Source organism: Pyxicephalus adspersus, chromosome 6 (assembly GCF_032062135.1).
Source record: "Pyxicephalus adspersus chromosome 6, UCB_Pads_2.0, whole genome shotgun sequence".
Lineage (NCBI taxonomy): Eukaryota > Metazoa > Chordata > Amphibia > Anura > Pyxicephalidae > Pyxicephalus > Pyxicephalus adspersus.
In genome coordinates, this window is record NC_092863.1 from 21520618 (window position 1) to 21537296 (window position 16679).

At 39.9% G+C, this 16679-nt stretch overlaps 1 protein-coding gene across 5 annotated transcripts in view; it reads left to right on the top strand.

The window, feature by feature from the left end:
• Nucleotides 1-16679, top strand: part of SOCS7 (suppressor of cytokine signaling 7) — a 190073-nt gene that overhangs the window by 92591 nt on the left and 80803 nt on the right. Inside the window, exon 7 of one of the 5 annotated variants that reach the window (XM_072414920.1) lies at nt 7765-7950. The exons of the other annotated variants lie outside the window; for them this stretch is intronic. Within the exon in view, the coding sequence (XP_072271021.1) occupies nt 7765-7907 (143 nt within the window). The 3' untranslated portion in view covers nt 7908-7950. Of the gene's footprint in view, nt 1-7764; nt 7951-16679 lie in introns of those variants that run through there. 5 annotated transcript variants of the gene reach the window in all.

Below are 16679 nucleotides of genomic sequence, written 5' to 3' on the forward strand. Positions count from 1 at the left end.
CTCCAGCACAGTCACTCACACAGGCCACCTGCCTGTGTCTCCAGATCTGTCTGTGTCTCCAGCACAGTCACTCACACAGAGCACCTGCCTGTGTCTCCAGATCTGTTTGTGTCTCCAGCACAGTCACTCACACAGAGCACCTGCCTGTGTCTCCAGATCTGACTGTGTCTCCAGCACAGTCACTCACACCGGCCACCGGCCTGTGTCTCCAGATCTGTCTGTGTCTCCAAGATTTACCCGCACGTGGCTCCTCCGATCAGGCATCGTAAGCCTTTATATAGGCACCTATGTAGAGGAGCTGAACTCAGTTAACTATTGCCCAACAGGAAATAAATAGGTCATTTTAAAATATGCTTTTTTCTTAGCGCATATAGATGTTTTAAACTTTTGAACAGCACAAATATTTTTTTTAGGGTAATATAAGGGTAATATGTGTGCCATTGGAAAGAATGCTTTTTTAGGCGAACAGTGACTTTTAATGCAAGCTCGCCAGTCTAAAACTGCCGGGGATGCGCAGCTACAGCAGCGAGCTAGTTTAGTAGGTAATTTGCGCGGCGGCTTCTGATTTTGGCTCGCGAATACGAATGCGCGACCGAGCCTCTGATTTTGCTTAGTGAATTAGGGTCTTTGTGTACAGTTGTAATATCCCCGGACTACCAGCCCTTATGGGAGTACCAGAATACCGAGCAGAAGACTGGTGGCTTTTCAAAGACAGTTCCACTCGAAGTTTAAAATCTGTTTTACTGCATAACTGCTATGCATCAATTCCAATTGATCACTCAACAAAACTTAAGAATAAGAAAATATCATAATGGTCTTACAAAAGGTTTTTTATCATGAACACCAATGTGGGTGCTACTATGAGCATACAAGTACACTTTCTCCACAGCAATTTGCAAAAATTTCCAAAAAACCTTGGCCATTTCAATGAGGAACAAGGGGAGAGGTTCCATCAAGATATAAGACTGATGGAAGAAAAGTATCAGGGCAGATAGGATAGACACATGATATGTTTCATTTTTTTCCATGAGGTTATTATTGAGGTCATTATTTCAAAAACTAGAGCCAATCTAGCAAAAACAATTCTATTTATGGAATCTGTGCATCAAACAAAACCTAAAATTAATTTTTTCTGTTTGGCAAGAAAATGTTTGTTGGCCAGTGCTATTTTTTCCAACCCATTTTAAATTGTTTTGTCAGCCCCAATAAATTACAGCATTCTTTACAGATCAAAAAGATAGGAGGTATGTCCTTTTTGGATATCAGACTTTACCATACTGCAGTCTATGGTTGTATAATCCTTGATTAGTGTAGATAAGTTCCTGTTAAGATCTGGGTGCTTGCAGAAGAAACTTTTAATCTCACTGGTTTAAAGCTTTTTTCCCAGGTACAGGCCCACCTCGCTCTGTTGTGGTGCCACTCCCCCCATACTGGGTAATTCTGGCAGGCAACACTCTTGCTTGCATCACTCCCTTACCCTCATGTTTTTGTAGACCTTTTACTCTATATAAAAAGGAATGTTTTGGCGAAAAAAATCCTTTTTATTGCTCCTTCTCTGTTATAAACTTTTACTCTAGGATGAAAAAGGCTGTAGATAAATACCTGTATGCTTACCTTGGGCTTCAGTTTTAGTGGAATTTCTGCAGCTTCTTGTTGTGGAAGAATCCACTTGCATTGGCTATAATGTATACATGGGAAGGTACCTTTAACTTTAGGGTCCTCGTTATACTGGTGGCAGTATTAAAGTGACTGTGTACTAATTTGTCTTTTAAAGAAGGTCATTTGTGATAAGTGAACTGTGGGAATAAATGGAGATGATTTTTGTTTGGATCTGTTATCAAAACAGGCCAGAATTTATTATAGATGTTCCTGCATTATAATTTTACTCATTAGAACAATTATACCTCACTCTTGGGTATTGTGAGAAAGGAATACTCCTTTAACATTAGGGGAAAGGCACTGCTGGCAGATAAAATGGTGTTGCCAGCAGTTGGTTTCCTATACAAATTTGATGACAATGTAGAATCTGAGTTAACTGTTATTTGTATGTTCAGAAATGGAATGACATTTTGGTTATATTGCACAGTAAATATGGGTTTATAGGTATTTATTTGTAATTTCAACTCTCAACAGCCCAGATCATAAGCACATTGTCAAATTACCTGCGCCATAACAATATATGTATTCAGATCTTTAATTAGTAATTCTGGTGTATCTGTAAGAAAAACGATAATCCCAATACTAAGTTTTTTAGTTACTGGTCTACCAAGAAACTCCCATTTGAGGAGATGCTTCCAATCCTGATATTCTGATAATTTTTTGTGCACCTTAGTGCATAAAAGGTAGGAATGGTTGGACTAGTGTTGTTAAGAAACTCAAAGGTATCTTTCACTATAATTCCTTCATTGTATGTGATTAGAGCATAATACTCACTGTAAAATTCCTTAGTTTTCAAAGATATAACTTTTTTGTTGTAACCGGTTTTACAGTAAAATAATTTGTGTGTTTGCCACAAAATCCCTTCTGTTTTCTGTCTTTTGTTTAATAGTAATCATTACCAGGGGTTGGCACTCTTTAAGTAACTATCATTGTAGGACTCCAACCTCCTCTTCACGTACCCATAACCAAAATGTATCTTTCTTTGTTTTTTTATTTAAAATATTTTTTGCTAGGTGTTTGAGAGACCATGAACTACTATTTAGCATTACTAAGTCCTACATTAGTGCAACAGGAACTATACAGCTAGTTTGCAATATATCTGTAGTTCTCTCACTTCTGCTACTTAATGAAAGTCGACATTCATAAAACCATAAACCTTTGGGAATATAGAGCTATTTGTTTAATAAAGCAAAACTAAACTCACCTGCCCCAGGTCTTTTTTTTTTCTCTTGTAGACAATCTTCAGCCACCTTGATTGGCTGGGCCAGGATGACATAGCTCATGCAGGCTCATGAAAGTTTATTCATACCTGGCAAGTTTAGGGATAGCTGGGATTGCCAAGGATTTTGGCAACCAAAGATAAAGCTGAACATGTGCAGCACAGCTGTTTGACAGATGCCTGGAGCAAGCAGACAGGTAGGAGGGATTGCAGAAGGGACTTCCCCTGTGCATTTTTCTTCAAAGTGAAACTTAATACTTCAATCACTTAGGGGGAAAATAATTGTCATGGCACCACATCCCTTGTTCATACTTTACAATCAAATTATTTTATTATGGGGATTTTACTAGGTGCTTTACTAAAGTAAATACAAAAATTATTTAAAAAAAAAAGACATATAATCGATGTGTTGACTTGTTAAAAACAATCTTATTTGGAACACACATACCTCATTGAGTACAGTTTTTACATCAATATTTCATATTGTTCAGACTCTTTTGTTTATGTCGCGTTTGAACCGTTTCAGTTTTTCTTCATTTGACATTTGAATGCACCTATGTTATAAAGGATTTTATACTGTTTTAAACTTATAAACGGTAATGTTTAATTAGTTTCGTCATTGTTCACACGCAGTTAACATCAAAGTTTTTAAGTCCATTGGATTTTAAGTGAATATAAAGTAAAAGGTTGTACTATTGTCTCTTTCTGGTCACTGAGATGAAAAGTCATTAAGGTATTAGAAAAGTGCTGATTAAGAGCATGGGGATGGGTCACTTTACTCAAAGCTGTGGATGAAAGTCTTTGGAATCATTGTGAATTTTTGGAAGATTGAGTGCATTAAATGTAATTGGCGCAAAGTGAAGTTTGCATTTTGGTAAGAAAGTAAATGCAGGACACATTTCTGAGGGTTTGGTGGATTTGTGTATATTAAAGATTGAATACCAGTTTTATCAATTGTTATTTTTTGTGTTTTTTTTGTTTGTTTTATTGTCTTGTCTACTCTCCTAACTAAAAAAAAAATATATATATAGAGAATGTAACACAGATGATAGATTATGTCCTTATAAAGAAGCCTACGGTTTAATTGCGTCAGGGACAAAACAGTTTGAACAATATGAAATATTGATGTAAACATTGTACTCATTAAGATATGTGTGTTCCAAATATGATTTTTTTTTAAAAAGTAAATATATTCAACTATATGTCTTTTTTAATAAATAATTTCTGTATTTACTCTAGTAAAGCACCTGAAAATTCCTCATAATTAAAATATTTGCAAAAGAGGAAGTAAACTCAAACTTCACCCAAAACCCGGGATCATTCCGAAGTACTCTTTCACCGGGTCCCGCGTTGTCCCCGCATCCGCTCCAGCTCCACCCTTTTTTTTTTTTTTTTTAATTAAAAAGGTGTTGCACAAAAAAAAAACTGAATTTCTACTTAACATAAAAGGGTTTTCTACGCTTTACCATTTGCTTTAAAACTGTATCCGTTTTTTTGTTTTTTAAAACCTAAATCTAATTTTTTCTTTGTGACCAGTAAGGCTACAAACAAAATTAATTTTTTAACACAACTGGAGAAAATAGCCATGGAGGAAAGGACCTTATGGGAAGTAGTTGCCTTGGATAATAAGTGGACCTTTGAGTTACGACCAACCTGACATACAAATAACTTGAGCTACGACCAAAATGTTAGTTTTAATTTGTGACTAAAGTCTTGAGTTATGAACGTAAACGTGCAGTAACAAAGACCCAACATTCCATGCGTGCGTTAGCATCAGTCTGAGCCCAGATATGCGTTTGTGTAGTGTGAGTGATTTACCCTCAATGCAGTGCTTTATTTAACACTGGTCAACAAACATTTTTTTTGCCAAACAGATTAAAGCCATTTTAGGTTATGTTTGATGTACAGATTCCAAATATGGTATTGGTTGTGCTAGATTGGCTCTATTTTTGTGAAATAATGACCTCAATAATAACCTCAAAGAAAACTAATGAAACATGAAAATGTAGCAAAAATAAACTAGATATGCCTACATATACGAAATTAAATTTTTGAAATACCTAATGACACTTTTTTCTATATTCAGCATATTTACTGAACTAATCACAAAGAAGTAATTATCTTAATGGAACCTCTCCCCTTGTTCATCACTGAAATAGCCAAAGTTTTTAATGGAGATAGTGTACCTGTATGCTCATAGTAGCACCCAAAATGTTAAAGTTTAAGAGCAAGTTTTGTACCAGTTCTTCATAATTTTGTGTTTTATGGTTACCCAAGAAAACAACCTTGACATAGCTGTGCCAGGCAGAAGCTTCATCAGTCATGTACCTTTTGAAATTTGAATACTTTATAAGTTTCCCAATCTGGGGTCTGTCAAAGATTCATGCTTTTAATTTTTCAGTACTCAATCCAGGGAAGAATGTACAAATGTATTTGAAGCAATCACCGTCCTTGTTCAGAGGACAAAAAATTGCTTCATTAATCCCAAACTTATGTGTAGTGGAGGGAGGATGATTTTTTTCTTTGTCAACCATTGGCTCGGTAATGATGTTTGCTGCACGTTTTTTATTGTTTTCCCTTGGAGGCCATGTAACTTTTTTACAGTGATCCTGCTTTGCTCCACTATCCCACAAGCAGATGAAACATGGGTACATTGTGTATCCACTTTGCTTTCCAAGTAGACCATTTTTAAATCAACACATATGAACTATTTGTGTTCATGATAGCAAAGCTTTCGTAAGACCATTTTGATATTTTCATATTCTTCTTCAAGTTTTGTTGAGTGACCAATTGGAAATGATGCATAGCAGTAAAACAGATTTCAAACTTTGAGTGGAACTGTCTATGAAAAGCCGCCAGTCTTCTGGTACTGCCATATGGGCTAGTAGTCCAGGGATGTTACAACAGTACACGTAGTCTCCATTTTCACTGAAATATGGTAGGAGTGTCACCTCTCTTGTTCTATAAACCAATATTTTACTACCGGTCTCAGACAGTTCTTTTCATTTAGCCTGGATACTAAAAGTTGAGATGCTTGTTTTGATAGACTTCAAATCATTGAAGTTCTTCTTGGGAGAACTGCTGGTTTGATGAAACACTTCCTTCATTTTTACTTCCACTGCCAACTCCTGTATTACACTCCAAAGCCTTTATATCCTGCATGTCGTATACAGGAATATCAGGGAGTGTACTGAACACTGGTATTGAAACATCAAGACGACCTGTGCCACATGGTGCTGGACTTGTTTTTCTTGTAACCATTGAAATCTTTTACATTCAGAGCATAAAAATACCAATCATTATGATGATTTTTGGCCTCTCGCCATACCGTAGGTACACCAAATTTCAAACTTTTCAGTTTTCCATTTTTCCACAAATATAGACACTCTATACAAGTTTTGCACACCATATGGGGAGCCCAATACCTATCTTGCTCCTCCAGTTTGTTACCAAAATATGCAAGATGTGCTTGTTTCACAAATTCTGTAATATTTCTTTTCTGTTTTTGCTGGGAATATTTACCACAAATGTAGCAAAATACATGAGGGTCATTTAAACAACTTCCTAAAGAACTCCTATTATTTTTTTTTTTTACTTTTTATTATTTAACTCTTAATGTTTCTGTAAAAAAGAAAATGTATGAATAAAAAGAAGGCAAATGAAAGTTTCATGAAAATATTGCTACATTTATTATATAAAGTGCAAAACATTGGTGTAAATAAAGATTTATATTATTGTGCTGTTTTAACATTTGTTGTTGGCTAAAATTGTCTATTCCGATTCCTGTATCACAAGAACTAGAGCCAATTTTTTGAAACTGATGTCATTTCTGGATTCAGCAGACCTGAAATACACTAAATAAATTGAAAAATCCTTTTCAAGTGAAAAAAAATATTTTTGTTAAGCTGTGTAACTAATTAATTTTGCTAATTGCCTTCAAAATGGCCCAAAAACACAAGAAAAGAAGCCAAGGAAGCTAAAGAAAAAAAAAATAAGTATGAGAGTGTCATTCTTGTGACCAACCTCATTAATATGTATAGCATGTCGAAATCCACCATCTTGACAGTCTTACAAAGAAATGATTTGTATAAGGAAGCTAGTGTTGCTAAAGGTGTTAGGTAAAAAGGCTTTTATTAGTGGAAGAAATTGCCCAGGAGAACATACATTACCCAGGAAGAGAGAAAAAATGCCAGGCCTCAAGCCTATGAAGCATAGGCTAAACTTTTTGCGATATGCTAATAGGAGACCTCAAGATACAGCCTCTCTTGGTTTATCACTCTGGGACCACGAGAGTGTTCAGAAAACATAACGTCATAAAGAATAGGCTAGAGGGTCATGTGGTGATGCAACGCATTACCCTGAGTAGCAAGAGTTTTTTTTCTTGAGTGGATCAGGGAGGTTTTCTGTCCTACTGTTAAGAAAAATATAGAGGACAAAGGCTTACCATTCAAGACTCTCCTTGTCATTAACAATGCTCCTACTTTCTCACGAGACTTGGAAGAAGAGTTGGCTGAAGAATTCCCATGGCTCACAGTAGAATTCCTCCACCGAATACAATTACTTTACTGCCGCCTATGGACCAGAAGGTTATAGCTAACTTTAGGAAACTATACACCAAGGAACTGTTCCAGAAATGCTTCCAGATGGTCTAGGATACGGGATTTAACCTTTACATGGTCCTGGAAGAAACATTACAACATTCTTTCCTGTGTGTGGCCAACAGAGAAATCCTGTGCCAATGTCTCTCTAAGGACACTGAGATCTGCCTTGAATAAAGTGTGGTTTAAAATTTACAGGCCAGAGACTTTTTGAAGGCTTTGTGGAGAAACCTGAGTCTGCAACTAACCCTGTGGTTGATGACATTGTCACTATTGCTTCGTTTATAGGCTTGCAGGTAAACAGTGGTGATGTTGAGGAACTGGTGGAGGAACACTCCTGGCTTCCGGTTGAGCTACAGAGAATGGCAGCTAAGGAGCTTTCTGAAGAGGACCGGGGATCACCAATCATTGCAGCTAATTTCCTCATCTGAAAAAAAGGAAATCCTGAAAAAATGGACAGAGCTACAACCATTTGTAGAGAAGACCCAGCCAAAAAGAGAAAAAGCCAAACTTTGCAATTATGTGCTTAATGACATTGTCATGTTATAATACAAAACAGTGTTAAAGAAGAGACAGGAACAGAAAATCTTAGATCAGTTTTTAGTTCTCAAAGGGTTGAGACCTAGTGAGCTAGAAGCAGATCTTAGTGGGCTACAGACTCTCCCAAGGATAGAAAGCACACCAGAGAGTCAGTTTTTTTTTCAGTCAGTTCTTTTGGAAGGGGAAGGGGCATTCCAAATAATAAACCACCTGTTTCTTCCTCCCCTTCCTCCCTTCCTGCAAGCCAAAGATGTCAACTTGAATGGTGAGTATAAAATGAATGAGTATTGTTGTTCCTGGTAGGCTAGGCACATTTTATAACTTTTTGGTGAATACGCTTTGAAATTTATTGGTGTTTCTGGTCAATTATACACATTATACACAACCTTTTTTATTATGAAAAGTTTAGGTAAGGGGTGCTTTTGGAGGTTCGGGTGGGAATTTTTTTTAATATTTCCTATAAATAAGATAGTCTTGAGTTACAATCAGCCCTCATAATGAATTAAGTCCGTCGAGGGTCCACTGTATCTGCAATGTAACATACTACCAAAAAACTCATACATTACAGAAAAAAACTTGCTTTCTAAATGATAAGAAACTGATTAATACATTGTGAACTTGGTTGTTTCAAACAATTAATGCAATGTGCTGTTCAGGTATTTAAACTACAACTAATAGAAACAGGTGAAACATAAAGATGTTGATGAACAAATTGGAACAATTTAAATGAGGTGGTGGAATTTATCCATGAAGAGGAAAGTATTCAAAGTAAACTAAATCTGGTAGAAAGTGGCATTATTGGTAAAACACTTAAAACAATCCAACAACGCGATTTCAGCAAGTGAAATATCATCTGCTGTTTTAGCAAATAATTATGTGAATGAGGATGTCAGTCTGCTTTATGACAGTCTCTGGAGGTAACTGTGATTTAGTATCTTCAGAGAAACATATAAACTGTACAAACAGAAGGGTAGACATACTCCAAACAAGAGTTTGTGACGATGATGAACAGCTCTGGCCCAGCAGGTAAGGTTGTGTTTTACAATGTAGCGCTATGAGGTAGGCCTGTGGGTTCGGATTTTACATTACGTGAGTAATATAATTGTACCAGTTCACAAAAAGTAATATAATTGCACCAGTTCAGATTAGTCGAACTAAATCTATTCTCCCTTGAGAAGAGACGTTTAAGGGGCGAAAAGATCACCCTGTATAAATATGTAAAGGGTCCAAATAGAGCACTCTCTTCCCCATTATTCACTTTAAGATTATTACAAAGAACAAGAGGGCACTCTTTGCATCTGGAGGAAAAGAAGTTTAAGCTGCGGATGTTAGCCCTGCAGGTCGTGCCGGCGCCGCTGCTCCTAATTACAGGCACAGACACCGGGTCCTATCTTTCAGGTAGAATAACCCCAGTACCTGTGTTCCATGCCAGAGTTTCCTTCCTGCTGGAGACTTGCACTGGTGTTTGAGCTGGTGTGGGTGTGTCTCTCTTCATATATGAGGCACAAATACACGCCCTCTGTTTCTGCAGCCCATGGCTGGATCTCTGCTAGTATTTAAAGGCACTTCCTACTACAGGAAGTTGCCTAAGCAATCTCAAGGTTTTAGCTTGTCTAAACTCCTAGTGCTAAGGTGCTTCCTCTGTCTGCTTTGCTGTGTACCGGACCTTGTTTAATAACTTTTGGACTTTGCCTGTTTGCCGCCTGACCCTGACCTCGGATTATGTTTATGGACTTTTGCCTGATTGCTGCCTGACCCTGACCTCGGATCTTGTTTTTGGACTGATTGCCACCTCCCTCTTGACCACGCAAGCCCCCTCGGTGCTTGCACCGAGTAACCTGACCCATCTGGTCAGCTGCCACTGACCCAGGGATCGCTCTGGAGTGGCACAGTGGGTCCACACCCGTGTGCATTACAGTTTGCTCAGTTACACCAGGAGAGTTACACCAGAGGTTGGCTCAGCAGCGTGAGTGTCAGGATCAAAAATTGTCCTACCTACACAATGTAAATATACGCCTGAATGATCTGACATCTGCCAACCCAGCGCCATCAAGCTTCTTTGCTCCAGTTCCTGCCCCGCCTCCTTCCTACGTACTAGGTTCTGGACCTCGTCTTTCAGCTCCCCCACGTTTCAGTGTTGACCCCAAGCAGTGCTGGCGGTTCATAAATCAATGTACTCTTCATTTTGAAGTTTTACCTCACCAATTTGCCTCTGACCGAGCCAAAGTGGCTTTTCTGATGTCACACCTTCCTGGGGAGGCGCTGGCCTGGATCAATCCCCTCTTGGAAAGGAACGACCCAGTTATAATGGATCTACAGGCTGTCCTAGAGACCTTCCGCAAGGTGTTCGATGAGCTTGGTCGCACCGCTTCTGCCACATCCTCCCTGCTGCAGTTGCGTCAAGGAAAGCAATCCGTGGGCCGATATGCAGTCCAGTTCCGTACGTTAGCCTCAGAACTCGGCTGGAATAATGAGGCACTTGTGGCCACTTTTTTGGAGGGGCTCTGTGGGAAAATTTAAGATGAATTGGCCGGTTGGGATGTTCCCTCCTCCCTGGATGACCTCATCTCCCTGGCTACTCGAATTTATTTACGGTTCCAGGAACTTGCCAGAGAAGTGGCATGTGAAGTGGGTTCTTGTCATCTGGCATTTTCACCTCTGCAAGCTTCTAAAACACTCCCTCCCATGTTGACAGCAGTCCCTGAACCCATGCAGGTCAATCGGGTTAGGCTGTCTGAACAGGAGCGCAATCACCGCCATGCCAAAGGACTTTGTTTCTATTGTGGTAGTTCTGATTATGTGCTCCCCACTTGTCCCCTGAAACCGGGAAACTTCAGAGCCTAGGGTCCATGGGAGAGGCGGCCCTAGGTGAAGGTAATTCTCCTCCTCTGACTCTGCCAGTAACCTTGTCATTAGGCGATGTTCGATTTACGGAGATGGCGCATCTGGATTCCGGAGCAGCAGGGAACTTCCTGCAACAATGCCTAGTGGATCGTTATCAGATACCCATTCAACGCCTACAAAGGCCTCTGTCCATATCGTCCGTCGATGAAAAGGCTTTGTCTGAGTCCATATACTTTATCACAGAACCTATAAAAAATTACAGTTGAGGACACTTCATTCTGAAGAAATTGCGTTCCTGGTTCTGTCAAGTCTGTCGCATCCTCTCCTCCTTGGACTTCGGTGGCTACGTGTTCATGAACCTGTCCTTGACTGGGGGTCCAGAGAGGTGCTGCGTTGGGGATCATCCTGTCATGAAAAATGTCTCCTTTCTGTCCCGCCACCTTGGTCAACGCAGGTACCACCCAATTACCTGGGTCTGCCGGCAGCCTATCATGCTTATATGGATGTCTTTAATAAAAAGGAGGCTGAGATGCTACCCCCTCACAGGCCGTATGACTGTCCTATTGACTTGGTCCCGGGCTGCTCGCCTCCTCGTGGGCGCATCTATCCCCTTTCACCAGCAGAGACTCAAGCCATGTCCGAGTATATCAAAGAGAACCCTGACAGAGGATTTATCCGCAAATCTTCCTCTCCGGCTGGTGCAGGTTTCTTCTTTGTGAAAAAGAAAGATGGCTCCCTACATCCTTGCATCGACTACAGGGGTCTTAACAAGATAACAATAAAAAATAAGTACCCGCTTTCCCTAATTCCTGAATTGTTTGACCGACTTAGGGGAGCTAAAGTTTTTTCCAAATTTACCTACGTGGGGCCTACAATCTGATCAGGATTCGCCAAGGGGATGAGTGGAAGACCGCCTTCAATATCCGTGACGGTCACTATGAATACCTAGTAATCCCAAACTGAAGTCCCCTGCGGAATCCAATAGCAACCCCTATTGATCTCCCTGACTGCGAAAAACTATAGTGCCAATGGGGGGAGTATTTGGATTGTAATCTAACATTGGAGTAAGGGCAGGACTTTGGAGAGAAGGGAGGGGAGTTTCCTGTAAAAAATCAATATCCTCCCTCAAAGAATGAAGCTCTCTCAAATTGATGGCATTTAAAGGCAGAATGTAGGCCCTTCACATTGTAGGAGATAAAAGTAGAAGAGTTAACAGACTTATTGTTAAAAGATTGCGCAGAACTAATAAACACTGCAATGCATTCCAAAACATAGGTAAGGCATACAACTTAATTAGGAGAAAAATGTATTAAAAAAACTAGGGGTTTATATTATTGCACTGTAAGAACTCTAGCGTAAATACCACTCAATAGACAGGAAAACCTGCTAAACGAGTAACAAGTAGCTTGTGAGCTTGGGAGAACATGACTGAATAAAGGACCGTCAGACTATAGACTGATGGATCTGTTTTATATTAAAAATAAACTTGAAATACGTGTAACTGGACAGCATTGTGCCACCCTCTCTATGAGAAAAAATACTATAGCAAAAAATGTGTTATGCAGTTACAAAATATACAACCCCCAATTAGTAGCTTCTTGAAGGATGGTAAAACAATGTAGATATATCACTCCCTGCCTGGAGAAAGATGTAGTAGCCAGGTCTGGGTGGTGGGACCTCTTGCGTTGAACTTTCTGCCATGATGATGATTGCTGGGTACTGGATGTCCCAAGAGAACCCACTTCTTGCCATTCAGGGAGAAACGGTTTTGACATACCCAGAGTGAAGCAGAAAGTATCGAGGTCTTCTGGAAATGCAGGGTTGTGTTGTGACCATCCTTCCAGGCAGTAAGAAAAACAGGAAAACCCTAGCAGTATAGTATGCCAGCTTCACTGAGCATAGCCATAAGAGAACGCAATGCTCGACATCTATCAAGAGTTACTTTTGCCAAGTCCAGGAATATAGTGATGGAGACCCCATCAAAATTCAATGTAGACGAAGGTTCAGCTTCTCCTGTATGGCTGCCTTGTCAGCATAATGATGGAGATGACAAATAACATCCCTAAATTACCTGGGGGAGTTGCCTTAGTTCTGTGCACTCTATCAAAATGGAGTGGAGCGGTGGGCAGAGATCCCAAAATCTGGTTCAAGATTCTTCTGATGGCGTCCTCAAATCGATCAGGGCTTGTTGCTTCTGGCAGACCCCTAATTCTGAAATTTTCCACCTCCCCCTATTCTTTGCATCCTCTAGTTGGTGAAATATGGACCGGTGTTGTTCCATCCTAAAGTAATAATTCATGTCCACAAACATGGAGGACATATCATCTCTGGTAGGAAGTGCACGTATTTAGTCAGCCAGGGACCCTGGAGAATTGTAATCCGGCTCCATCGAGCTGTGGGAATCAGGAGAGTCTGGCTGAATGTCACTGTGGCCTAGTAGAAGGTTGTTGCGATTTACCATCTGGGTAAATCAGGTTAACAGCATCAAGCAGGGAGTAGTCGGTAAATTCGTAGCCAAAGATCAATACACAGACAAATAGCAGATGAGGCGATGCACCAGTAGCAGAAACAATAGTAAGGCAAGACACTGGCAGGAACACAGTAATCTGGCAAACATGAAATTCATGGCAGAGCTTTGAGTTTATGACACTACAGGTTATCAGGGAAGCTTGACTGAAAACAGGCAGGGAGCTATCCAGCATTTCAGCTACCATAATGTGTAGAGCTACCCCCAGACACAGAAGCAGCCCTGGGTTCGGATCCTGATCCTGACACCTGCTTTGCCTTGCTTCCTAACCATGGTATGCCAGCCAGTGGGGTGAATATCCTTCTGTGTCTGTTTCACTTGTGCCTGTAACACAAGAACATGAGGAAGATTTTAGAAAACCAATCCCTCTCCCCGTAGGTCAGGAAGGAAGTTGGGGCAGTTGGTGAAGGCTAAGAAGGAGTAGGAAAAAGATGTTGGGTGAGGTAGAGGGTTAAAATGTTAGTGGGCGGAGGTGGCACAAAAAATAGATATGAAGTACTGTCTGATATGGGGATGGAACCAATGGAAGAATCAGGCAATCCATCTTTGTTGATAGAAAAGCCCTGGCGCTTGTCGTCATAGCAAGTGATCTGCTGATCTCCAGAAATCAGCACTGCTAGACTCAAGGTAGTAAATTCTCACCGGAGTTAGCTATCCGGGAGGCCATGGACAGATGCAGGGCTGCTGGTTGGAGGAAATATCTGCCAGGCAATGGACCAGGCGAAAGCTTTTAAGGTCAATTCACCTAATTAAAAGCTTTCGCCTGGTACAATGACAGATTTCCAGAGAAAGGGGAGGGAGGGCTCTAGGTTTTATTAGTCAGGTGTTCTTTTGCTGTACTTTCCTTTTCAGGGTTAGCGACTCTATCCTTTGTGCACTCTTTGGATTTTGTTATATGGATTGATTTTTTTAAAAAGGCTACATACAGTACATGGTGAAAAATTTGTGCTTGATAGCCTTGTTTTTTATGTCAGGAGTTTATGTGAAATGTATTTGATTTCTTTGCATGAAATTGGCATAATGCGTAATATTATGTATATATTATAAATATTGTTTTTAGTATGTTTTAATATGTTGTTAAAAGATCTTAAAAAAAATCTAAATAGAAGTTAGTTTAGAGAATTGCAAAGTGAGGCAACAGATGAAGTGTGGTGAGAAGGATGGATAATTCTGGCAGCAGCATTCATGAAAGATTGTAGAGGAGAGAGTCAGGTTAGTGGAATACTAAGAGGAGAATGTTACAGGAGTCCAGACAAAAGATAAGAGCATGTACGAGAATTTTGGTGGTCTCTGAGGACAGGTAAGGGAGTATTTTGGAGATGTTGTGCTGGTGGCAAACCTGGAGATGTTCTAAATGTGGGGAGTAAAAGAAAGGGCGAAATCAAAGGTGACACCAAGACAACGTGCTTGAGGAGAGGGACGAATAACAGTGTTACTAGGAGTTAGGATTTTTTTATGGGAGATTTGGAATGTGAAGAAGGGAAAATAATTTTTTTTTTTGGAGGTTGAGTTTTAGAAACCTGTCTGCCCATGATGATATGGCCAACAGACAGCATGAAACCCTATCCAGGACTGAGGGAGACAAGTCATGGGTGGACACATATACTTGAGTATACTTGAGCTGGAACTAACTGCACAATAATCAAATAATATTGTGGCTCGATTCAAATTTGTAAAATGCAGGGCATACCATACTCAGTTAGATGGAATTGGCACACACATAGACACAGCTGTTCAGATGGCAGTCAGGTTTGATGATATACCATACACAGGCAGATGGAATTGGTACACAAATGGACACAACAGTTCAGATGGCAGTTAAAGTGAATGACATAACTTTTAAAGAAGATGAGATGAATGCAGATTAGGTACTGGCAGATAAAGGATGTGGATTCAACAGTGATATTTGTTTATTTTATTCCCTGGATTTATTCCCAAAACACCTAAAATGTTGGCACTTCAGAGTTGAGCATGTGACCATGCTGCCCAATAATTAAATGGTTGTGCTTTGGGCCTTGGTATCACTGAACTGGTCTATGCAACTAGTTAGTTGTGGGTTGGCACCAGTCAAACAAGGGGTGTCAGTCAAACATTTGTTTGGTCCCATACCATTATCCACGTTACCTGTGTTGTCAGCTACCAATGTAAATGCCAACCTAACCAAGAACCTACAAGTAATGTTTGTTTTAGTTTTGTGTCCAGACTTGTCTTTTTTTCTGTCTATATGTCCTCTGTTTCCGATAATAGGAAATTGCTCCTTTCTGACAGACAGTGGGGACTCAATAGAAGAACTGAATGGTCAGTGGGGTAGTCTAGGGTTATGTACACGTCAGATAATTCTCATCCGTTTATCGCCACTGATATCTGGACGGGAATCTGGCGTGTGTACAGTGCTTGTCATCCCCCAATCCCTCATCCGTCCTGGTAAATCAACGGATGATGGGCGATCGTAAAGAAAGTGAAAGGTGCCACTCTGCTACTCTCCCCCTCCGCTCTCTATAGAGCAGAACGGCGCTGTCCATGCATCGTGCAATTTTTTATTGTTGGCAAGGATCGTAAAAGATCCTTTCCATTGAGAATTATTGCACCTGTACCCAGCCGTACTCTCTTCCAGTTATATTCTTTTTTACATATTTTTTTTATTGAAATGGTACTAAACAGCAAAAACATAAGAACATAGAAAGATTCCTATTTATATATTGAAAAATGTTACAATCACAACGTCGGGATTACAAAACTAGCATTTGAATAAAACATTTATACTAGTGCATATCTAAGGTTAAAGTAATTAATTTGGGTGGAAACCAATTAACCTACCTGCTTGTTTTTGGAATATGGTAGGAAACCTGAGAAGCTGGAGGTAACCCACGCAAACATGGGAGTCCTGCAAACTCAATGCATATAGTGTCCTGGCCCCAAAGGTGCCAGAGTACTAACCACTGAGCCATGTGCTGCCTCATGTCATGAGTCCTATGGAGGATTAAATTGATTTTTTTTTTTTTTACTAAAGAAGTCCAAGTCCAGATGACCAGACACATTGTGACAGGGAATAGATTTGAAATGGGACTGTCAGATGGCCGTACCTAAGGTAGCTCAAAAAAGGACAAATTGAAAAATGGTTTTCCATAGAGACCCACTGCCTTGAACTGCTGGGGTGTATCAAATTAGTTTTTATTAAAGTTTTTTTTAAAAGAGTGAGGTATTGATAGAGAAAAATAGGGGGGAAGAAAAGGAAAAAACACAGTTACACATCTAGCAATACAATATACATATAGAATTTCACCAACCAAAC